At 63.7% G+C, this 24945-nt stretch overlaps 1 protein-coding gene across 1 annotated transcript; it reads right to left on the bottom strand.

The window, feature by feature from the left end:
- Window positions 1–821: 821 nt before the first annotated feature.
- On the bottom strand, window positions 822–24576 carry Sult4a1 (sulfotransferase family 4A member 1). The gene is made up of 7 exons (XM_071609134.1): window positions 24408–24576; window positions 15611–15741; window positions 13868–13948; window positions 13287–13413; window positions 10122–10216; window positions 4003–4141; window positions 822–1290 (listed from the first exon to the last, which is right to left on the bottom strand). The coding sequence occupies exons 1-7, from the start codon at window positions 24574–24576 to the stop codon at window positions 1178–1180; spliced, it is 855 nt and encodes a 284-aa protein (XP_071465235.1). The 3' UTR covers window positions 822–1177.
- Window positions 24577–24945: the final 369 nt, after the last annotated feature.

Below are 24945 nucleotides of genomic sequence, written 5' to 3'. Positions count from 1 at the left end.
TAGCGCCAGGTGCCCCAGTAGGAACAGAACCCCCAGCCTCCCGCTGCACCTGCTTCAGACAGCCTCCGCTGCAGAGCCCCTTCCCCAGCAGCGACCCCAGTGGGAGTCAGAGACCACGCAGCCCCCTGTAGTAGCAGGCTGCACGCCACCTGCAGCTGGCAGCAGCCCACCTCACATCTCCATCACCTCCAGCTGAATGTGGGCCAGAAGATTCAGGAGGTGGTGGGACAATGACACATCACCTTTGCTCCCTCAGATACCCCAAGGTGTGGGGTGACAGACAAGGGCGGCTCGCCAACCCCTCTGGTGAGGGAGCTCAACTTGCAGGCCAGCTCAGGACCCTCGGCTCACAGCTCACGACCCTCGGCCCTCCGCCTCACGTACAGCTGGAAGGAACAAGCTGAATGCAAGACAGGGGTTTTGGGAAACGGACTGCCAGCACAGGTGTGCCATTGCCCCAGGGACAAAAGGTTAGACTACAGTTCAAACGTGACTCCAAAGCATCGAGGTCTCTCTGGCAGACCCTCCACTCACTGCTTTCGAGCGCTGCTGACCTCGTAGCCACGTTTCCCCACAGAAACTTCCATGGAATCCTCTGCTCTGGCCTGAGAACAGGATCTGCCTGGTGTCAGAAAGGGTCAAAGGACCCACCTCCACCCAAACCAGGCAGGTTCCCCCCACCACACGCTCTCACCATTGCAGGCCAGGCAAGAGCGGAACGGGATGGCTGTGGCTTAGGTGACCAGACTAGAGGCGACCCTGAGATCTTCCTGCCGTTTGGGAGTGGCTCACTCTTGCTTCCCCCCAAAAGTGAACTTCTATTTGGTTTACCGACATTTATTCAGACTTCCAGTGAAAAGCTCTATAAAACACAGTAAGTGGCACAGGGTGGTACAGGCGGCACTTGGCCACCCATGGTGCAGGTTCCACACTTAAAGTGGCACAGCCACCAGGACTGCACTCCATGAGGTTTGTACACAGCAGAGACTGCAAATGCTGAGGGCGAGACACCGCCTGGTGGGCATCCGCACCCTTCTCCGGGTTCTCCGCTGGGTTCTTCCCGTTGTTTACACGCTGCTTCCAGAGTGTGTCCAGCAAGGAATAAATGAATGCATACGGACTTTTAGCTAGCAGAGCGTCTGGGTACTGAGGGCATGCAAGTTTGCTGTTTCTGTTACTATAAATAAAAGTCAAAGGTGAGGTTGCACTTCCCCATCTTCTGTTTATACACAAGATCGAACTTCTCGTTCATGGAGACGGTGAAGATGTCCTTCCACAGACCGACCCGCCCTGCAACAGAGCAGAGCAGAGCGTGTGTACCCACCTGCTGCTGGACCAGCTAGCAGACCAAAGGAAGCCTTGGAAATGGATCTGGAAGGCTCCAGATCTATTCCTGGACCCCTCTAAACTTGGCCTGTGGGGGCAGGATGGGCCATCTGAGCTACAGCCCAGCTGGGTCCCCTGTGTTTGTGAGCTACTGTGATTGGCAAGGACATAAATGGAACCAAATTCCTCTGGGTCTGGGAGTGAAGTGGGCCCAGCCAGCTGCTGCCACGTACTGTGCTGGAGAGCCTCACGGACCTGAGGCCCGCCAGGAGGGACGCTACCTCTTGTTCCTGGCTGACTCCCCAGCACCTGTAGCAGCACGCGGCACAGAGGGGGGCTTAGTAAACACCCAGAGAGCAATGCCACCTGTGGGGTGCATGCGCTGTGGCATCATGTGGAGTTGGGGTCCTCAGGACACCGTGACTCCTCAGAGCTCAACAGATCCACCAACACAGCACTTGCCTCTGGAGAATTTGAAAAAGAAGAAAAAAATCATTCAAAAGGCAGGAAATATCTTGGCAAGGAGCAAGCCCTCCTGGTGGGCCCAGGAGGTTTGAGGAAGCACACTCAAGAGCCCTGGGGACTCAGAGTGAATGACACACTCATGGGCAGAGTGGCTTCTGAGATTAGGCGGGATGCGAGAGGTCCTCAGCTCAAGTCTAAGTATCGCTCCACCTGGTGGCGGGAGCCAGACCTGTGCCGGGCAGCTGGGCAAGGCTGGGGTTGGACAGGCACTGGGCAGGCGCTGGGCACTAGCAGATGAAGGCTTGGTGAAAGTCTGCTAAAGACAACAGGCTGGTCAGGTCCAAACAGTTATGGGGGCTCTGAAGTGCCGAGTGGGGATTCGGAGCTGCCACCTGGGGGATCAGGGCCCTGGCTGAGTCACACCGAAGGACTGGCCGGCTCCGTCAGACCCTTCGGCTCTCCGCCCCTGACGTCTCCAGCAAAGCTCTGCTGTGAGCTCTGCCATGGGCAGTGCCCTTGCCCTGGCAGGACCTCAGGTGGGAAGATGCAGCCTTGCAGGTGTTGAGCAAAAGCCCCGCACGGCAGTGTTCTCTTTGGGAATGAAAAACTATCAGCATTGGAGAGGAAAAAAATAAAAGAAATTGTTCGTGCTCCCCTCTAATGGCACCAAAAGGACAAAATTAGAAGCTTCTAGACCAACCACTCTACAGTTACATTTTTCCGTGACTATTTTCTCAGCCGAGGCAGCTGAGCGCTGGTTGAAGGATCACCCACCTGGTTTAGGATTTGGAATCAAGACAATTTATGCTGTGATATGAATCAAATTTAAGCAATGCGGCTGGCTACCCGAGCCCTGCGCTCTCACCAGCTCAAGGAGATCTTCTGAGCAAAGAGGCAATGTGCTAAAAGGAAACAAAACCACAGAACTGAAATAAAGCGAAACCAAGGCAGACGATGACCAAGCACACAGTCAGAAGGAGCCCAGGGCACGGCGTCCCCACACGCTCACCACACACACACATACACAAAGGGCCAGAACAAAACAGCAAATGCAAAACTGAAAACAGCAAACAAAGTTCAAATAATAGATACTCGTGAAGATGCAGCCAGGAATACATCAGGGTGCATTTTGGTTTGGTTGGCTTCTTCCTGCAGGGCGGGGGCACACCCGGCACCACACAGCCCACGACCTGCCTCCCCTGCCTCCTACTGGAGCCACAGCCTTCCTGGGGAGGCCCTTTGTGCTTGGCTCTCTGGCCTCCCCTGGTGGTGTTGGCCCCTTTTAGACAAAGGACAGGGAGCTTTGGGCGCTGGAGGGCTGAGCCAGGTCTCTCTCCAGAGACAGCCATGCTGGGACCCAGCCAGTTCTCATCTTCCCCACAGGCACCTCCCACACCACCTGAGGCTCCATGTCCCCCTCGAACCTTCTCGTCCCCTGCAAGTTCCAGTTCACACTGCCACCAGCTTCAGGTCTACACCCCCACATGGATGAGAGACATACTTACCAGTAAGGGGCTTGGGTGGCCATGGCCACCACCCCGGGATTCATCCTGGGGATTTTAATGCCCAAACTCCCTACTGCCGAGCAGAGTCGGATGCCCATGGCCCTAAGGATGGGGGGGCAACGCAGACAGCCTTGGGGGGCCTCCTGCCTGAACTACCTTCCCCATCTCCTGCTGCAAGGGCACACACCTATCACACTGCTCACCCCAGGGCTAGGTCACTCCTCACCTGTGCCACCTGTACCCCAAAGACACTGGGACAGTGTCCCCTGGGTGAAGGAAGGAAGGCAGGGCCTCCTCCCTCGGGAATTGCTTCTGCATGACTTGGGGCTCTTCCAGCCAGGTGGAGGCTGCGGGGCCTGCCCACAGTCTTACATTTGTCCTTTCCTGGCACCGAAGCCATCCTGGGGGCTGCTCTGCAAGGCCCTGGATGACAGCCCTCTGGAAGGCTCCCTGTCTGCAAGCATCTGGCCTCAACACCCCAGCAGCCGCCTTCCCACAAGCAACCCGGCTCAAGGGTCCCAAGCAATGGTGGGCTCGGCACTGACTGCTCAGGCACCACGCCACCAGTGGGCACTGGCTGGCAGGTGAACATCTTGCCCTGGCAAAGCAGATGGCACAGGCCAGCAAAGCACTGTTGAATGGTCCAGAGCCCGAGGGCAGCAACAGAGGGGAGGGGGGACCCTGAGCAGGGAGGCGGGACACATACCCCGGCCCACAGGCAGGGCCTCCGCGTTGCAGCACTGGTCCACCAGCTGGTGGCAGTGCTCGCTCAGGGACTCCAGCTGGGCCTTGTCACAGGACACACCCAGGAATCTGGCCAGCTGCTCCACCATGGTCACCAGGTCCTGGAAGACAGGGAGAGCACAGCAGCCATCAGGGCAGCACCTTCCGCTGCAGGTGGCCCCGGTCCAGTAACACTCAGGACTGTCCGCTGTGTCCTCACTCAGTGCCCAGGTCCACCTCCTCTGGAAGGAAACAAGAGATCAGGAAGCCGCCCGGGCACCCCGCTCTCCCCTGGCAGGGGTGACTCAAACCCATGCCCGCGGGGACCTGGGAAGCAAAAGGGAGTCCTTCAGATTGCTGAGCACCAAACACGTGTGACCTTCAGCTAGCTGCAAGAAGGAGCGAGTCCCTTCTGCCTGCCCCCAGACTGACCCCAAGAAGGACCAGAGGCCCCGTAGGCCCCCCCCGCCAGCCTCCCCAGAGGAAGGCACTAGCAGGAGGCAGGACCTGCTGCCCCGCCCCACCCCACACACGGGGACACTGCTGACATGCGCCCTGCCCTCCTCTCACGGCCAGTCAGAACCCTGAGCATGGGCTCCTGGCGGAGACTGTGGGGCGCTGGAGGCAGCGTCCTCTCTCAAAGGCTCAGAGCAGATGAGCAGACGGGGCCTCTGGCAGGACTTTGCCCAGCCTGGAAGGGAAAAGTCCCTGAATGTCGCAGGGGCACTCACGCCTCTGCAGTCCCGCAGCACTGGCACCCACCCAGCGGCCTCACAGGGCCGGGTGGGCTCCCTGCCCTGCCACCCGCACTGTATGTAAAAGGAAAAGCGGGGACTGCAGTGTGGCTCAGAGTGGTGCATCTGCCTGGCCCCTGGGGCCCTGGCTCCACCCAGCGAGCACCCACCCGCACCCAACCTGTGTGCACACCTCTCCCTCCCTCCCTCACTGTCCCTCTCCCTCACTGTCCCTCCCCTCCCTCCCTCACTGTCCCTCCCCTCCCTCACTGTCCCTCCCCTCCCTCACTGTCCCTCCCCTCCCTCTCACTGTCCCTCCCCTCCCTCCCTCACTGTCCCTCCCCTCCCTCACTGTCCCTCCCTCCCTCACTGTCCCTCTCCCTCCCTCACTGTCCCTCCCCTCCCTCTCACTGTCCCTCCCCTCCCTCTCACTGTCCCTCTCCCTCCCTCCCTCACTGTCCCTCCCCTCCCTCTCACTGTCCCTCTCCCTCCCTCACTGTCCCTCTCCCTCCCTCACTGTCCCTCTCCCTCCCTCACTGTCCCTCCCCTCCCTCATTGTCCCTCTCCCTCCCTCCCTGTCCCTCCCCTCCCTCTCACTGTCCCTCTCCCTCCCTCCCTCACTGTCCCTCCCTCCCTCACTGTCCCTCTCCCTCCCTCCCTCACTGTCCCTCCCCTCCCTCTCACTGTCCCTCTCCCTCCCTCCCTCACTGTCCCTCCCTCCCTCATTGTCCCTCTCCCTCCCTCCCTCACTGTCCCTCCCCTCCCTCTCACTGTCCCTCTCTCCCTCTCCCCGTCCCCCCCATAAGGAGCAGAGCACTAGGGAGGAAGAAGAGATCCTGGGGAGGCTGCCCTGGCACCGCCTGCTGGAGCATCAGCAGGAGCCTCGGCCGCCGCACCCGTGTGGCCATCCGTCCACTCGGGGCACCTCTGCTGGCCTGCATCCAGCTAAGGCCGGTGGCTGCTCTGGTACAAAGCAGAGCATGGGACGGTGGGGTCGGGCAGCCTCCCGCTGCAGCAGCCCCGATGGCTCACCCTGCCAGCTGCACTCCCCACCTGAGACCAGGGATGGCAGCACCCGCCACCGTGGGCTGCAGGAAGAGGCCTGGCACCTGTCACAGCACCCTGTGTCGGGGTCACTCCCAGCACTGCTGGCACTAGCTCGCCACCTGATCCCGGTCCGGAGTGTCTGGCCACACCTGGTGAGAACACCCCGCAGACCGACTGCATGGGTGGGGTGGGGTGACACCCTGGACACCTGTCCCAGTGCCAGGTACTCAAAGCCTAAAAATCATGAGGTGGTGGCGGCAGGCAGGGAGACGTGGGGTCCTGGGCACACAGTGAGTGCTCTGGCACGACCTAACCACTGAACACACGGGAGAACAGGCCAGTCTCGGGCTCGGGGTCGCTCTTCTGGAGTAAGAAGTGAGCAGCGCGGACCCCTGACATGTGACCACGGACTCCCAGACCACGACTCGGCTCTGGGAGAGGCACCACCACACGCCAACCGGTGGCTGCAAGTGCCACCTGCGGTGGCCTGAGGGCATCCCCAGGCCTGTGTGGGGAGCTTGGGGCTCAGTGAGTGCTGGGGGCGACGAGGTGGGCTCAGGAGGAAGTAACCAGGTCACGAGGGTGCTCTCCCCAGAAGGAACCGAAGCAGCTCTGGCAGAACTCCCATCAGTCCTAGCAAAAGGGTCATTGCCCATGAGCAGGGCAGAGCCCTAACTCTCGGGTCTCCTGTCCTCCCACATGCGCCCTTCCTCTCACCACTGCCACGAGGCCTTCAGAGCCACGCCAATGCAGGCGCTTCACCCTTGAACCGCCAAAACTGAGCTAGGCTGAGCTAGGCGCTGAGTGGCGCCCACCCATGATCCCAGCTACTCGGAGCTGAGGCAAGAGGACTTCGAGTTCACAGCCAGCCTTGGCAATTTAGTGAGATCTCAAAAAAAGTAAACAGAAACAAGTAAATAAACCATGAGCTAAACAAATTTTTTTAAGACAGAATCCCCAGCCTCAGGTATTTCGTGACAGCAACTGAAACCAAGCTGACAGACGGACCATCAAGACCAGAGGAGGGCACTGGCTCTGCCAGAACACCCTGCCCGTCAAGCACAGGCAGGAGGTCTCAACTCTGATGGGCTCAGAGTGGCACTGAGATGCCCAGGAAAGGGGTATTTAAGCAGCCTAGGGCAAAGGTCTGCATTTAGACTTAAGCTCAAAAGAACTTGCACTGTTCTCCCTGGTGGTCTGTGGCTGAGGTGCTTTCAGTGCTCACCTCTGAGTAGCAGAAGCTTCAGGAAGAACCTGCCGGCCAGCAGCCACCCTGCAGATGTGTGTGCAGCTGGCCGGGCTGGGGCTCTCCCTGCACCAGGAGGGAGTCCTCTCTCGCCAGCCTGGGTGGTGGCTGCTCCCACTGCATGTCCCCGGTGGCACTGGGAGAAGCAGCTGGCAGACACAGGCCCAGCACCCCAGGAACCCCTCCCTAGGAACAGGCCCCATGACAACAGCACTGAAGAGCAGCAGCCACACCTCAGCCTTAGTCAGCCTCCCCAGAAAGGAAGCGGCTACAACACTGGGCCAGGCTGAATGGTAGACCACAGAGCGTCCACACCGACACGGACACCGCGGGGGTGACAGGATGAACGCCTGCCACTCACACAGGGCCCAAGAGTTGGACGCTGCAGGGGTTCAGATGCAGGAAGCCAGGGTGAGGAAGGCCAGATGGTGCTCCCTCTGGAAACACTTGGGCAGTGACACTGAGGTCACATGCAGAAGCTGGCAAGCTGTGAGCCATGATTTGTAGATCTGCTGTACCCAAGTTACTCCTCAGGAAAGGCACTCGGAACAGTGGACATTACCTGAGTGGCTGACGGCTGCCAGGCAGGCCCTGCAGCACCCTGCATGGAGATGAGGCCACACACCATGCCACAGGGGTGATGGGGCCACGACCCGGGCCTGAGCAGCCCATGTCCCATGTCCAGGCCAGTAGTGGGGTGGCACTTGGTCCTCGCTGCCCACCACCACCCCATCCTCACCCCAAGAGGGAGGGCGCTTCAGACTCCTCGGCTCAGCTAGACCCAGTGGCCGGCCTGCTCACCAGGACTCAGGAGGTGTGCGGGATTCGGTGAGGGGACCTGAGGGAAGCCCCAGCAGCAGCAGATGCACAATGGGCTCCTCCCTGCCAGCCAAGCGAGCCTCAAAGGCTGTCTGGACCACGGGCCTCAGTGCCCAGGGGCACGTGCGCCGAGGACCCAGGGGCTGCGGTGCCGATGCATGATGCGCTCCCCACCCCACGCCCACAGTGCTCTCCCGCGTTTCTGTTCACAAGCAGCTCCTGATCCACCTGGAATCTTCCCGTAAGTATGCGGTAAGGCCGTGGTCTGGCCCAGGGCCCTGGGATTCCAGACCTGGCCCTCGTCACTGTCCCTCATGCTGATTCAGCCCTCAGACTTAGCTCTCCTCTCTTGGCGCCCAGCGGCCTGCCCTCCTCCCTGGCCCCATCCTACTGCCACTCACCCTAGACCTGTCTATGTGTCCTGTCAGCTGCTGTCACGAGTAGGCCCTACAGCCTGGCCCTGTCTGTCCACTGCACCGACATCAGGCCTGGCCTTGGCTCAGGCTTCGGCCCACACCTGCACCCCGTCCCTCCTCTGCTCTCCCAGGTGACGGTGTCTCCTGCCTGTCCTGCCCCAGACAAGGGACGTCCCCCTGCGCAGTCCTTCTCCACCTCATCCTCTCCTGACACCTGGACTGGAGAACAGCTTACGGCAGACACCCCTGACCCAGGCTTCACACAGGCCACCAGAAGCCCTCCTCCATGCCTGTCACCACCACGGCCAAGGGCCCAGGCCCCAGTCACCAAGCCACACCCTCCGCACACACCACTTCCTGGTTCCCATTGCACCGCTAACCTTGTTCTCCCCTGGCTTCACGAGGCTGCTCCTTCCAGAGCTGTCCAGCTCCTGACCACACCTTCTCTGCACACACCAGGGTCACGAGTAGGCCCTACAGCAGTACATGCTGCTGCCTCACAAACGGTCCCACTCGGCTCAGATCCTACCACTGGCTCAGACTCTGCAGCGGGGGCCTTCTGCTGGTCTCTGCAACCCTGGTTGGGGTGCGGTCGTCCAGCAGGGAATGAGGGCTGTCAGCCTGCTGCCCTGCTCTGCGGCCTCCCCTGGACAGGCTGGTGGCCCTTTGTAGGGGCGGACCCCAGCACCCAGACACCGACCCCACTTCTGCAGCAGCCTGGTTCTTGACGCCCACTGACCCCAAATTCATAGGGCCCAGGCCAGAGTCACTGGGGAAAGGGACAGGTGAGGGCAGGGGCTCTGGGAGGCAGACGGACACCACATGACTGGTCCCGCCAATTCTCAATCTCTGCCCAACCTCTTCCCAAGCCAAGAAGCCACCTGCAGTGCCATCTACTGGGGTCCCACCATCCCCCAAACTCAACACAGCCAAACGTGACCGCCTCACCTTCACCCAGGGCCGCCCCCCTCCTCCTCCGTGTTTCCTTCCAGAACTCCAGGTCAGGTCCAGTTCCACACAGGCCTCTCTAGTCCAGCCTCCTCCTGCTCCAATCCCCACCACTAACCACGGGGACCCTTCCGAACACAACAGGAAACGCACCCCTCTGCTCAGCCTGGTCGCCTGGCCCTGCGCACCCCGCCCAGATTCTCCGCCAGCCCCAGGGGCAGCCACGTCCACTGGAACACACTGGGCTGTGGGGCAGAGGTCAGGAGCACACAGGTCAGGCCGCGACAGCACAACCCACCCTCACATAGCCCCTCGCCCCAGGAGCCCAGGGTGAAAGGATGAGAGCCGTCCACCTGGGAGGGCCACGCGCTGGCTCCACATATACCTTAGAGAGCTGCCATGTCAGATGACGGACAGACCCACAGAACTCCCCCCACCTCCAAGACCCCAACTGTAACAGACACTGGGGAAACTGCAGTGGACCAGGGAGGGTCTGGGAGGGAGGGGCAGAAGAGCAGCGCCTGTCAGAGGTGAGCGCGTGGCACGTGGGTATCTGGAGAACGTTCTGGAGGGGGTAGAGCCACATAAAGACCTCAGAATGGCAGCTGGCAGAACAACTGGAAGAAGAGCAAGGAGCCGGTGTAGTTAGACATGCGGGCAGGGGCCTGGCGACCACCCAAGGGGACAGAGCCAAGGGACATGACGCTGGCCGTGGCAGGCGCGGGAGAGCCAGCCGCATGAGGGCAATGGTCCGAAAGAAACAGACGCAGGAAGACAGACCTGGAGGGCAGCCCAGTGCAGACTCCCGTCCCACAGGCAGCCCGAGCCAGCTCTGCACACCCCACAGCCCCTGCGGGCAGCGACACCAAGGCACGGCGTCCCCAGCACTCACCCGGTGCATGTCTTCGTACTTGAGGAAGAGCACATTGGCATCCATGCGGTGCTCCCAGAACTCCTGCACGTGCTCAAACCAGGAGCCGTAGCCCACTGTGGACACAGGACATGTGAGCTCAGCTGGAGGGGATGCAGGCCACGCCCCCCCCACCACACACAGACTAGCAAAGGCAGAGCAAACTCTAGGGGTGACAGTCACCCGCGGGCAAGCCACCAGGAGCCCCTGGACCCCATATTCTAGGCAGGCTTCTCCTGCCACACCTGTGCCTGCGCTGCCTCTGCAGGCTGGGGACCTGGCTAGGGGTGGGGACTTGGGACAGAGACTCCAGCCTGGGAGCCTCGACCCCACCAAGCACATGTCAGAGGGAGGACGATGCCAGGGAAGGAAAGAGAGCCAGTCAGAGTCGCTGGTGGGGTAGAGCAGAGAGGGCTCAGACACAGGACACAGACCATGCCGCAGGCTGAGTGCTGAGGGAACACAGGAGTCCTGGAGGGGTCCTCGAGGACTGAAGAGGCAGAAGCCCCAGCCAGCCCACACCGTGGTTCCACCCAGGGGCCAAGCACTTCTGGGCTGGGCAGGGCAGGGCCGGGCACCAGAGGGGTGAGGGATGCACCACTGTGCACCAGCCACAGTACATCCCCGTGTGCACGGCCCCTGAAAGCTGCCCCACCTGTCCCTCCCCGGGTTTCTGCAGTGCACTTCCAACGGCACTGATGTCAGAGCTCAGCCTGGGAGCCTTGGCAGGAACCCTGACCCCACCAAGCAGCAGGAGGCAGCTGCAGAGGGAGGGTCTGTAGAGATCCCTCCTAGCTGGACCAGGCCACCTGTGGTGGGGCAGCTGCCCAGGGCCCAGCACACGCTGGCAGACACACAGGGCCCACCTCTGCTCCTTCTACAGAAAAAGAGGTGAGTCCTGGAAAAGGGCAGTGACATCAACTGTCACAGGAGACAGGATGCAGGAACCTGGTCACCTAACCTAGGCCACTAGTTGGAACTGAGTCAAGGCTGAGCAGGTGCTGGGTGGAAGCAACGGCCAAATGACTGTGAAAAGGACAGATGGAGGAGACCCTCTTCTGTCCAGGAGAGATGGTGTGTGAACTCTGAAGAGCCCACATCTGCTCTGGGGACACGCAGCTGCACAGAAGCCCCGGGGAAGCCAGCACAGTTGACTGGGTCCGGCAGCCATGGGGCAGCTGAGAGCCCGTCCTGCTATTCCACGCTGCTCCAGGAGAGGGAGCTCCGCCACACAGGGCCTCCCAGCTCCCCTCCGTCTGCAGGGCAGAGACCCAAGACTGGTGGGAAGTCACCATGCACCACTGTCTCCAACCAGGAATGTCCCCACTGCCCCTCAGTGACCCTGCCAGAGTCTCCACATTGCACCTCACAGTGACCCATCCAGAGCATTCTCTGCACTGCATGTGTCATGGTGGCCCTGTCCTGTGTCCCCAAGCAGGTGTCCCTGTCCAGCATGTTCCCCAGAATGTCAGTGACCCGGTCCAGAGTGTCCCCCAGAACATGTGTCACAGCAACTGCAACCACAGATCCCCGCCTTGTGAAACAGGGAGCCCGTCAACAGAGCCCCTCCACACTGCACACCACCCGGCAGGGACCCTCACCCCTGGAATCTCAGGCCACAAATCCCTCGTGTGGGGCCTTTCTCAGGGACTGTCTTACCCTCACACGATGCTCGACCTTTGCCATCTGTCTACCAAGGACCGGTGTCATTTTAATGCCCCGCACATGTGTTTCCAACTTGTTTAGAACCCAGGGAAAACCTGTGTGCCCTTATCGCACACCAGCTGGGGATCCGAGTCACCCGATGGCGTGCAGCACCCAGCGTGGCCTCGAGCTGGGTGCGTGGGGCTGCCACCTGATGGGGGAGGTCTGCATCGGGACAGCCTCTGCCTGCTCTGCCGAGCAGTGGCCTGAACTTGGCAGGCTGTCACTGGGGCACTGTCCCCAGGCTTCTACAGGACAGGGCTACGTGCTGAGACCAAAGCGCGTGTTGCTGGGGTGGCCACTCAGCGAGCCGCTACTCAGATGCTGGGCAGGCTGGGCCCAGGGAAGCTAAAGGAGGCCCTATGGCAGGCTCAGGTGGCCTTGGGGCGCAGGGGCTGCCACCTCCTACCCTGTCGGGCAGGGACCCTGCTACACAGGTGTAGTTGAAGCAAAGATCCGTTGGGAAGAAACAAAACCGCTCTGAACTTTCAGGCTCCAGCAGCTGAATGCGTGAGCAGCAGGCTCGGAGGGACTCGCCCTCAGCCAGGCCTGGGGACGCTCCAGGCCTGCTGCCCTGGGCTCCATGTTCCTGGATTCTGTCACAGGCTTCATCCTGATCTCGTCAGAACCCCCACAAGGGGCTCCCAGGTACTTCTGCTGGAACAAACAGAGAGGGTGCTCTCTGCCTGGGGTGCAGCACAGCCCAGTGTGGGTGAATCCAGTGGGAGCTGGCCCGGCTCCAGACTTCTGGGTACAGTCCCAGGTGGCCACCTGCTGGCCCCAAACACCCAAAGAAGCTGCCCGTGCTGTGGAGGCCTGGGCAGGAGGGAGCGCATCTGTACCAGGAGCTGCTGCTACCACCCAAGGGGACAGGTGGCCCGACAGCAAAGAGAAGCGAGGTCAGCGAGGGCAGAGGAAAACGTGAAGACAGGGCTGCTCCTCCCTGTCCTAAGCCGTGGTGGGGTCACAGCCCCACTCCCCTAGCCCTGCACACCTGCTCCCTGGGGACACCAGCTTTCCACACAGGGCACTGTCCCACCACGGGGCCTACCCCATCACCTGCCTGTCCCTGAGGTCCAGCCGAAGGCCACATGAAGGTCACATCTAGCTGCAGCCTTCTCTAGGGCCCATGGCCAGCGGCAGTGACACTGTAGCCTCTGGGTTTGCTGTTTCCGTTCCCACCCGTCTGGTTCCCACGCAGGAAGAAGGGGTTTTGAACTGGGGCTCCCGGAAGCGCCAACAGGGTGGTGGGGAGCAGGGCTCTAGAGTCCCAGGACCCACTGCCACGTCCCAGCCCCGGCATCTCAGCACGCGGCCAGCGGCCCACCCGGCAGCTCCACCACCATCGGGAGACAGGCCACCTAAGGTTCCCAGGGAGCTGTGAGCACTGGCACCCTCCGGGGTGACCGACCCCGGGCACTGCACCCCGAAGGGGACACGTACGCTTGTCGTTCATGAACCTCCGGCAGAACTCCTGGAAAGTGCCCCGGTAGCTCATGGTCCGCAGCGAGCGGTGGAACTGGTAGTAGGACACCACCAGGTCCTTGGGGTTCCGAGCCATGTAGATGACCTGTGGGCAGAGGAACACGGTGAGCAGAGGCCCCTCCCAGGCCGACTGCACCTTCTGAACCGACACCACTCCGCAGGCCAGGGTGGGCGGGGACTCTGCCCAGAGATGGGCTCCTGCCCGCGAAGTGCTTGCCGGGTAAGTACCGAGCACTGGCTGCCCTTTTGTCCTCCACATCACTTTAAAACAGAGATCAGGAAAGTTAAAATGTGAGGCTGGCGACAAGAACTTCGGGCCTCGGAACGCAGCACACTAGGGAGGCTGGAGGCAGAGAAGGGCACAGGGCGGCAGCCGCCAGGTGACACGACACGCACTGCTCCGCCGTAAAGGCAGAGCCAGCTAAAACACGGGTGAAGGGCTGTGTCCCCGGATGCAGGTGGCTGAGGTTCCGAGGGGAGCCCAGGCCAGTGGGTGGCGCGGCTATGGCATGACCCACAAGGAGGGTATGGCGGGTTACCTTGGAGTCACCGTTGTGGAGGTCGGAGGGCAGGAAGCGGTAGGGGAGGTGGCTCTTGATGAGGCGGGGAGACGTCAGTTCCTGCGGGCAGAGGAGAAGTTCTGGGGGAGGCACAGCCGTCGTTTGTCTTTTTTAAGGGCCCTTCCAAGGGGACCAGGAGGAAGGGGTCTCCAACAGAGCAGGACCCACCACATCACCTGGCCAACTTCTCTCCCAGACATGGCCCCCATCAGGCTGGACCCTGCGGGCAGAGATGAGGGCCCCCGCCCTCAGCCTGATGAGATGACTTCTCACAGCCACAGAGGTCACGCAGAGACCCAGGAGCGGCCCACCCAGCCCGGAGGGGCCTAGGACAGGCCAGCAGGGCCGGTGCCAGCTCAGGCAGCAGCTCCCGAGATCCGAGCCTCCAGCCAACAGCCCCGCGCGGCCACCTGCCCCCAGCCCTTCTCCACACGGTGGGCGGGTCAACCCTGGAAGCATCTCCAGCTCCCGTGCCCATGCAGGGACCCGTTCCCTGTCACCCCAGGAACAAGACCAGCCCCCTAGGGGCTCACAGACCTGGGATCTGGCGCCCACAGCCCCCCAGCTGCTGCAGGCAGCCCCCCAGCCGCTCCCTGCTCAGGAGCCAGGCTCCTGGGGCCATGGGGTCTCTGTGCCCCTGGTCCCTCTGCTCCTCTCTTTTTGGACCATTCTAAGCAGCCCCCAAGGAGACGCCAAGCCTGTCCCTTCCTGACCCACTGTCCTCTAGTGCTGATGACCATGGTAACTACTAAGGCTTCCTGTCTCTTCCTACATGAGGCTGTGAGCTGATCCGGCCAGCTCCCAGCCGCAGCCCAGTGCCGGGCAGGGCCGGCTCCCAGCACAGCCGCACTGCGCGCCTCCTGGACAAGTCAGGGAGAAGCCCACGCACCCAGGCCCACACCGCAGGGCACAGAGGGATCTGCGTGCAGTGGGGTTTCTCTGAGATCTGTGTTCCAGAAAGTCCACCTGGCAGGGGGCAGAAAGTCCACCTGGCAGGGGGCGGGCAGGCGAGACCAAAGCTGCAGCTGCAGTGCTCAGGGGATGGCGCCGGAATTCAAAGGTGGCTGAGAGGTGGCGAGAGGAAGACCCAGACCCGTGGGAGGACAAATACACAAACACACTACAGACGTGTACACAGTCGTACATACACATCAGGTTCCCCCCCAGGAGCACTGGGGGTTGAACCCAGGGGCCGACTACACCAATTTCATACCCAGTCCTTTATTTCTTGTTTTTTATTTTGAGACAGGGTCTCACTAAGCTGCTGAGGCTGGCCTCCTCGTGCCTCAGCCTCCCAAGTCACTGGGACTCCAGGCTTGTGTTGCCACCACGCGGGCTTATTCCATTTTCAAAACCAAACATTTGATGCAAACCCATCCTCCTGGCTCCCTCAACAGCTGGGGGAGTCGGGGGGAGGCCAGAGCCTGCTGTCCACTGGTGGCCCCATATCCACACCCTCCCTGCCGCCCCTCGGCATCTGCTTCCCTCTCTCTCGCACACTCCCTGACCTAAGGGGACCCACACCCTGCCCAGGTGCAGGGTCACAGTAATGGGCTCAGACCTGTGGGTTCCTCTCCTGGCCACCTGGGGCCACCTGGGCTCTCTCCTCTCCTCCATCCAGAGCCCTCTGAACCCCCTCAGCATCCACTGCCACTAAGCAGGTGTGACTGCAAAGCACTGGACATGGTCGCGAGGGGCTGGGGCCGCCAGCGCAGGCAGTACCTTGATGATGTCCAGGCCTGGCTGGGGGTACTCCAGGACCGGGAGCTGCTCGTCGATGTTCATCAGGCCGATCTCGTCGGGGTCGGCCCCTTGGCTCACCAGGTAGACAACCTCCTGCAGCAGGCTTGTGCCTGGGGAGAGAGGCCAGAGGGGCACTCAGGCAAGTCCGGGCCAGCCCTGCAGGCGGGCAGCACCTCGGCCCAGGGAGCAGGTTGAGTCTGCGGACACAGCACTCCAGCCTGAGCCCCACTGCGGCGGGTGACCTGGGTGTCGCCGCTCCCTTGGAGTTCAGAGGGGAGGGATGCTCCTGCCTCTGGATCCGGAGCCTCCAGGGCTGACTTTCTCAGCTGATGCAGGAGGGCCCAGGGTCACGGAGAACTGCCAGCCAGGTCTTCACACCCGCCGGGTGTCCACCGTGATCCCGCGCCCATGGGCTACAGACTGCTGACGGACTCCCCTCACAAAGTAGCGACCCAGCATGGACAGTCCCCTGCTGGATCTGGGGACCTTCCCTCTGGGATGAACAGCACATCACAGATTCAGCGTCCCCAACCTAGAACCCTCTACAGCTTCCCGGTGTTCACAACCCAGGCCCAGGCACCTCCTTTGCCAAGGTCCCCAGGGGCCCTGGCTCCTCCACCCTGACGGGCCCCCAAGCTCCCCACCCTGGGGCCCTGGCCTCTGGCTGCTTCCTGCTCCTGCCTGCGGCCGAGGGACCCCCCCCCCCCCCCCCCCCCGGCACAGCCGCACCTACAGGCCACGCAGGCTCGCGCCCCCCCCACCCCACCCCGTGGAGCCCGGGGCAGCAGGTCCCCATGGAACCCACTTCTGTACCAGCTACGCCCACAGGCCACAGAGCAGCTCAGGGCTGGGTAGAGCAGGAAGAGGTGGAGGCCAGCCTGCCCACGCGGTGCATGAGCCCCTACTCTGGGCACAGTCCTGCTCTGGCCTCCAGGGACGGGGGGACACACCCAGGAGCCAGCAGAGGGTCCAGAGCACTGCCAGGGAGGGGGCCGCATGTTTTCTCCAGCCTGTGTCCTCGCTCCTGGCACCCTGGTCCCGTGGGCCAGGCCACCCACCGCCACCACCCCCAGGACCCGCAGAACAGATGGGGCCAGCTTAGCACTCGGTCCCTCCACTCTGGGGGTCCCAGTGCTGTCCCTTGTGCCTCCCCACTTCTGGCCCAGACCGCGGCCCTCAGCACCCTCCAAGATGGCCTCACCCCACCCCACTCCTGCAGGCCAGTCTCGGGTGGACCCTGCTTCCCAGAGCAGCACCAGGTGCCTGGCCATAGCAGAGGCCTGGCCACAGCCCACACCGCCCACCTCAGCAAATGGCCACCTGGTGGCAACACTGGCAGTGCTGCTACCCACCTGCCTCTGACCTCAGCCAAGTCTACTGGGGCTGAGTTGACCCCTCCTCTCCCATGTGAACCGCTTCCTGCATGAGCCACGTGGCTCCATGCTGCTGCCAGTGCGCCCTCCTTCACGCCTGCCTTCAGCCCAGCAACAGACCCGGGGAAGTGAGGGTGCCTGCCAGGCCGTGAGCCCTGGAGACTGCATACTCCCGGAGCCAAGGCAAGGTCCCGAGCTGCAAGCCTGTCTCTGCCCAAGCCCCGTCCTCCTGTGGGGCTGTCTGCATTTGGTGGTACCTGCCAGAGCCCAGTCGGCACCTCTGCCCCCTCTACATGTCTACTGAAATGTCACCTCCCAGCAAGGGCTCCCTGACCCATCCTGCACCCTGTCACAACATCCCCACTGTGTCAGCAGCCCAGGACGGCTGCAAATTCCTCCTGTTCCGCGGCCCGCCACACAAAGGCAGGGGCCTCGGGACCCAGGTCAAGTGCAGGGTACAGGCCCTGCCTCCTGAGGGCACAAAGCCAGCTGACCTGACAAAATGATCAGAGAAAAGGAGGACTGGAGCCAGGGGTGTCCACCGACTGAACACCTGCCCACCCCAGGTGTGTGCCTATGCACCTGCACCCGGGGCCAGGTGCAGGCTCCAGAGCCCGGCCGAGCCCTGCGGGACCTGCCCAGGGCCACGCCGCAGTCCCCGACTGCTCTCACCACTCAGCCCCTCACCCAGCCGCAGCCGTGGGGGCTGCACAGGCTGCCCACCCCTGACCATGGTCCCTCAGGGCCTGGGAGGCCACCTGCCCCCAGGGCGGCCTCTGCTGCCTCTTCCCCGCCTCTGACTCCAGCAGGCCTCCACCTCCTCCAGCGCAGAGGCCCAAGCCTTCAGCAGGCTGCCCTCTGCCTGGCCAAAGGGGACTTGACCCGTGGGTCCCCGTCCTCAAGAAGGCTTCCCCAGTCCAGCCAGGGACCTGCCCTGCCCCAGAGCCCAGCACTTCCTGTCCTCCTGGTCTCACGGGGTCTGACAGGGGACTCTCCAGGAGGAGAACTCAATCCACCGGACAGTCCTGGGGAGCCACAGGCAGCTTCAGGACCAGGACAGGTGGGCAGAGGCCAAACCAACGCACAGCAGGGGAGCTGCAAGGGAGCTGGGCATGTGAGCAGGACGCCAGCCTGAGGCCCGGGCTACGTGACCTGTGGGGGGGGGGGAGTGACAGGCAGGGCCACCACTAGTCAGTGACAGAAGCCACGCACTCCCCTGGGGCCCAGTGTACGGGGGGTTGGCCACAAGACGCCCGCATCCCGCCCTCACCTGCGCTCCAGGTCCCCATGCCCACACCTCTGCACCTGGTCCCCAGAGGAGGAACCTCCCGCCCGCCCCGGCAGTCACCCCTTCATGGCCACCACCCCACCTGACTCCCAGAGCTCTGCGGTCAGAACTGGTCCCTGCCCTGGTCCCTGCCGGTCGCCCTCCTCCTGGCAGCCATTTAGGCGCTCTGCCACCAAGTCCTGGACACGTGGCACCTCATGTGCTCCCCAAACCTTGTCCCTCCGGCTCCCCTCCGGCTCAGGTGCAGGTGCTGTAGGTCCATCAGGGAGGCTGCCAGGCAGCTGGTCAGAGGTGAGGCCACACCCCCGTGGGGACCTGGAGGCCCCCGTTTGCCAGGTGCTCCCTGTCGGCAGCAGCCCGAGGGGCGTATGGAGGTCCCTGCAGACACTGCCCGCCCTGCTCTCCCTCCCTCAGGGGACAGCCCCGCTCCTGGAGGAAGAGGAGGCACACTGCCCACCGTCCCCAGCTCTGCAGAGTCCACCACACAGAGGAGGACGGGGAGTGGAGGAGCAGGCAGCCCAGTGACCCGACTGCCCACCAGAGCCGGCTCACAGGCCCACCCCGGCCCGTGCCTCCCGAGGGGCCGACAGCCATCCCAGCAACCTCCAGGGGCCCCCAGGTCACACTAATGATGCCCGAGTCCTGCTGCTGGGGGGGCGGCGCCCCACAGGTGAGGGCTGCTGACCTACAGCAGCTGGCCCCCAGGCAGCGCTAGCACCCAGGGCCAGAGCAGGACGCCAGGCCTTCCGGCCCTCAAGGGGAGGCTTCAGAGCCAGCACCTTGTCTGGCAGTCAGGACACCAGGAGGGACCACTAGGGACACTTGATCCAGGGTGCAGAAAGCCGAACACACCTGCTCCCCGTGAGCCACGAGGGGCCAGGCAGGCCACAGAAGCCAGCTCTACTCAGCAGGGCAGCAGGACGGGGAAGGGCGGAGCCTCCCGGGGAGGCGGAGCAGGCGGGAGGGAGGGGGAGGGGCGGAGAGGGAGGGGAGGGGCAGCAGCAGCCTCAAACAGCCTGGGGTGCACCAGGCTGGAACTCCCAAAAAGGAGGAGGGGGTAGAGAAGTATTCGAGAAGATAAGAATCTTTCCAAAACAACAAGAAGCCTCCACGGATATAAAACATTCAGAGAACCACAAGCAAGATAGCTGAGCAAAATCAAAATAAAGCCAACAAAAATCGCATTCAAAGCATGAAAACCAGAGGTCCACAGGAAACGTCTGCCACCAGAGAGGACGGAGGCACCGCAGCCCCAGCGTCCCCAGGGCCCGAGCGCCCGAGCGCCAGGGCAAGGGGCGTCTGGGCAGCACTGAGCTGCGAGCAGAGAGCTCTGAAGACAGGTCCTCTGCAGGTGAAGGAGGAGACAGGGAGGAGAAGGGAGGGGGTAGGAGTCCAGAGACCAGAGACACCGCGCTGTTGGACCAGGGGCTGGCGAGCATGGAGGGGGCCAGATCAGGGGGGCTGGCCAAAGACCATGCCAAGGCAGCACAGGGCCAGGGAGAGGCCAGGCAAGGAGAGGCCAGCCAGCTGTTTCCCGGAGATCGTGCTGGCCACGGGCTAGAGAGGAACCAGGGGTCCAGGAGGAGGGCGCTGAGGAGCTGCAGGGGAGGGACGGCCAGGGTGGCAGAGCTGCGGCCCCCAGATCTGCGCTCCCTGAGAAAAGACTGGGGAGCCCAGGAAGGGAGGCCAGGAAGGGAGGGTGAGGAGCGGCCACTGTCTGGGAGGAATGACGGGTGGGGAGCCAGCACCAGGCCCTGGAGCGCAGACAGGGGCCTGGGGTCTCTCCCAGAGACAACAGGGCCACAGGATGCTGCCCGAGGCCCTACCCCTTCCCTCTGGAACCCGTGAGCTCTCCGGACTTTGACTTCGCAGCCCATCCAGCAATGGGGAGAAACCTCCAGGGGCCCAGAGATCTGGTCACTGCTCCCCCCCAGCGCAGGCTTCCAACTGTGTGAAGCTGGGATGGGGAAGGTACACTGGGAGAGCAGGGGAGAGGGCAGGAGCAGTGGCAGTCACCCTGGCTCACACTTGAGGCCCTGCATCTCCCACGGCAGCAGGCTCCTCGCCACAGCACACTCTGCTACCTGGTGCCACGCTGAAAGGCCTGACCAGGACCTCAGAGGGAGCCTGCACCTGAGACCTACTGGCGGGCAGGGGAGTCCCTCAGCATCTGCTGGGGTTCCTAATCCATGGAGGTGTGAAGTGACTCCTCCAGGGAGAGCCAGCCCACGCCTCCGCCTCGGCCTGTGCCTCTCCATGCCACTCAGCTGCCCACGCCAGCTGGCCCGTGGCCCTCACCCGGGCTTCACTTTTACATCAGGGAAGCGGAACCAGTCACGGGGTGCATCTGCGCTGGGGACAGTGCAGGTGGGGAGTGGGCCGGGCCTGAGCAGCCTCGCCCACCCAGCCTCCTCGTGAGCCTCCCCGGCAGGGAGCAGCTGTCCAGCCTGGGCCAAGCAGGGGCCTCCCGGCTCCTCACCCAGTGTCTGGAAGGTGGAGGAGACTCAGTGACCCCGTGGACTGCAGACCCCCACTCCGCAGGGGCAACAGGCCCAGAGAAGGCCTGGGGCCCACCACGGCCACACAGCGGCCAGGCAAGGCCAGGACTCCGCCAGGCCGCGCGGCCAGCAGCAGTGCTCCTCTCCTGTCACTGGAGAACAGCCCTCCAGGACCAGGGGAGGTGACGCCAGCGAGCTGGCCGCCTGGCTGAGCCAGGAGCTCATTCTGTGACTCTGGACGCACCCCCGCGAGGACCAGGAAGCCCCAGAGCAACCTGCTGGCGAGACGACGGCAGTGACGGCCACAGCCGCAGCCTGTGATGACAAGGGACTCCCAGACACGAGCGGACCAACTTCGCAGCAACCCTGGGCCGTGGACAGGTGGTGACCTCCCCAGAGGCTCTGGGCTGCCAGGCTAGGTCAGCTTCACCTGGACGTCATCCTCGCGGCTGCCCAAGGTGGGAGGCGCCAGCCACAGGGCCACCTGAAGGGGTCAGTTCAGTCTGATTGTGAATCAAACAGCCACCTGTGGCTAGTGGCACCGGGGTGGCCAACCGTCCCCACCTGTCACCTGAGCTGCCCAGTCAGAAACATACTCTTGCCAGTGCTGTCACCGAGGGGAAGGCCCTGGACAAGAGGCAGAGGCCAGCACCTGGTGACCACAGCCTTCTCCATAGAAGCCCCTCTTGAGAATGCCACTGATCCCCCAGGGGGCTGGGGCCCAGGAAAGGACTCTGCAGGACCTGGGCCCTGACCACCTGGGAGCTATGGTCTCCTAGACTCGGGCGCTGGAAACCCAGGGTGCCCACCCCCTGGGAAGGAGCAGCTGGTCCCGGCTACTTGCCCCGATCCAAGCACCAACTGGGTCCCATCTCCCCTAGCAGTGTGTGCCAAGGGTGGCCACCAGTGCATCTGGCATGGTGGGCACAGAGGACAGCAAGCGGCCACTGACGGCTGCGGGGGTGAGTGACCACTCGGAACCTCCACCCCCGCAGGCCTGCCCCAGTGGCCACCAGGGGTCAGGAGGCAGAGGCTCCCCCTGGTACGCCACAGCGCAAGGTCCTGGCACTGGCTCAGGGCCACCCACGGGTAAGCAGCAGTGCTTACCAGGACTGCGCGGGCAAAGCAGGCTCTCAATGCAGGATCGGCGCCCCATGGTCAGGAGGGGGAAGAGGGCAGGGGAGGGGAGGACATGGCAAGGACCTACGAACAGGCACCGAAGTCCACCTGAGAGGGCTCAGCACTGACGAAAACCTCCAACGCCTCAATGCCCCGAGACCCCCAGGGTCAATCACACTTGAGAGAAGGCCACCCCCCAGGGCCAGTGCCCTAGGGCCTCCACGACTGTCCAAAGGCACTGACCCTGGGCAGAGGAGAAGCTGCCACGGACCAGGAGACCTGGACAGCGCTTGCCTCTGTCCCTTGGCGGCTGTGTGACTGAGCCAGCCTCCACGGAGGTTCTAAAATCAAGGTAGAGGACCCCGGCAGACTGGCCCTGGCCACACCCGGCACTCAGACCTGACCCTTCCCACGGGGTCTAGGACCAGCGCCTGAGGACCCCGAGCTGGCACCGCCTCCGAACCTGCACAGGTGAAGGGTGACCTTGAGTGAGAGCCACTAAAAGCTCCGGCTCCTCGCTAGCACCCCGACCTGGCCCCAAGCTGCCCTGCTGCTCCACTGGCCACAGGGGAGGGCGTCCAAGGTCCTCTGCCCGGTGCACACCATGCCTGCTCACTGCACGTCCCCAGCTCTATGCACACACAGCAGGACGGGGAGTATGACACCTTCACTGGACTCGAAGCTGGCGTGACCCCCTCTCCTGAGAGCTTTACCCTGATGCCACCGGCGACAAGAGGTGGGTGGAAAGGAGCCAGGTGGGACGGAGTGGGGACAGGTCAGGGAGCAGCAGCCAGCACAGTCCTGCGCATGCGACTCTTCCTCCCAGGAGGGTCCCAGGCCCGTGAGCTGGGCTTCGAGCGTCACTCACCCCCGCAGCCTCCAATTCCACCTGTGAAATGGGGCCTCACCAGGCCACTCCCATTCTTGGGACGGACCCCTGAGACGCCGGCACCAGGGCTCTGAAGCGACAGGGCTGAGCTGCCTGGTGGCCGGTGTCACCCCTGGCTGACCACAGGGAAAGGTGCGGGGAGCCGCGAGCCGGGGCGGGGGAGGCCCGGGGCTGCAGACAGCCGCTGCCCACCCAAGACGGGGCTCTCTGGTGCAGCGTGAAGGGACCTCACGCAGGGCCTACAGGCCTCACCCGGGGACAGAGAAGCTGGGGCTCCCCCCTCGCTGGAGTCTCCGATGTGCTTCTGTGTGACCCCTCAAGGAACCCAGGAAGCTCCCCAGCAGCACCCACCAGGCCCCAGCGCAGGGTCCCTGGAGTGCAGGGCTCAGCGGGGCACAGACACCCAGTCACAGGGCCTGACCTGCCCCTCCTCCCCCCACGGAACAGGTAAGACAGGACCATGGTCCCCACCAGCAACCCGGAATCCTAGGACTCCCGATGCCAAGGACCCCGCGACTCCGGCCCAGGCCATCCTGTCCCAAGCCAACACGAGACGGTTCTGAATCTTCCTCGCAGGAGCTCAGCACAGCCCAGCTCACCCCCAGGGCCAGCCCACCCGGCCAGGGGCCTTACAGAACCCGCGCCCTACACACCTGCTCCCAAGGGCCAAACCCTCCGCCCACGGGGACCCAAGGTTGGAGTGGAAGCGCTGGGTGGGTGGTGGAGGCCTGTCCCTGGCCACAGCAAGCTGCCCGTGTCCATCTCTGTCCATGTCCTCTTCCCAAGAATGGCCAGGAGGGCCTGCAGGCTGTGGTCAGGCGGAGGGAACAGGGACATTCTGCAACCTGACTGCCCGGGGCCCTCCACCGAAAGCCTCCTCCCCGCCTTCCCAGTGGGGCCTGGGGCGCCACAGCAGGACGCCAAGCCCCCAGCTCCTGCCCAGCTCCTGCCCCGCTGCTGGTCAGAGGCAACCCCCAGGCCAGCCACCCGCTAAACCACACAGTGGCCCCGACTCAGACGTCTCCCCAAACAGCAAGGGAACCCCGGGGGTCCCCCTCTTCCCCACTCCAGCGGCCCTAGGCCAGCACCTCTTCCGCAGGCCTGGAGGCCCCCAGCCTGGGCTCTCCGGCCCAGGTCTGCCACGCACAGCTGTGTGACCTTGCACAAGCCACCTCCCCTCTCTGAGCCTTAGTGCCCAGACTGAAAAGGTGGGGGTGACCATCTCCGCCCGACAGGACTGCTCGTGTCCACCTGGGTTAACGCTGGGAACGTGACTGCCCCGGGTCCTGCGTGGGCGATGCAGGCAGTCCTGCAGCACAGGGACGCGAGGGGCACCCTCCGGACACGGCTGGCCCCATCCCCCAGCAGGGCCCAGGCTGCCAAGGAGCCCGCGTCACCCCCCTCCCCAGATGGCCACCGACACTCCGGAGACTCCTAGCTCATCCCAGGCCGGCTGGATCCGGGACCAGAGAGGTTGAGTGACCCGCCCAAGGTCACACAGCCGAGCAGGAACCGGGCGGGAAGCGGAATGGGTGGCGGCGCCGCGCGGGGCTGGGTGGCGGGCGCGCCGTCCAGCGGTCCCCGCCCGCCCCGGCCCCGCGGCCCTCACCCGACTTGGGGTAGGTGACGATCCACACGTCGCTGGGCCGCACCGGGAAGTTGGCGATCTCCTCCATCTTCCCGCGGCAGAAGGGCGGCAGCCGCACGCCGTGGAACTCGAAGTACTTGCTCTCGAACTCCCCCGGGGTGCTGGGGGTCTCGGCCTCGCTCTCCGCCATGCCGCCGCCGCCGCCGCCGCCGCCGCCCGCGCCCCGCCCGCGCCCGCGCGCCCGCCGCCCGCGCCGCAGCGTGACGTCACGGCGCCGCCGCGCGGGCCGCTCCGCGGGCATGACGTCATGGCCGCGCCCGACGCACGGCGCCCCTCGCCGAGCGTGACGTCACGGCGCCGCCGCGCGCCCCCGCCCCGGCGCCCGCACGCACGGCGGCCCGCGCAGCGCGCAGGGCGGCCGCGCGCACCTGCCCGGCCCCCGGAGCTGCGGCCGCGGGCGGTGACCCGGCGACGGCGCTGTGCGGGTGCCAGCCCGGAGCCCGAGGGAGGCTCCGGACGGGCCGGGTGGGTGGTTATATGTTATATGTCAGAGGGAAAC

This window comes from Marmota flaviventris, chromosome 3 (genome assembly GCF_047511675.1).
Source record: "Marmota flaviventris isolate mMarFla1 chromosome 3, mMarFla1.hap1, whole genome shotgun sequence".
NCBI lineage: Eukaryota > Metazoa > Chordata > Mammalia > Rodentia > Sciuridae > Marmota > Marmota flaviventris.
This window is presented reverse-complemented; position numbering and strand designations above follow the sequence as displayed.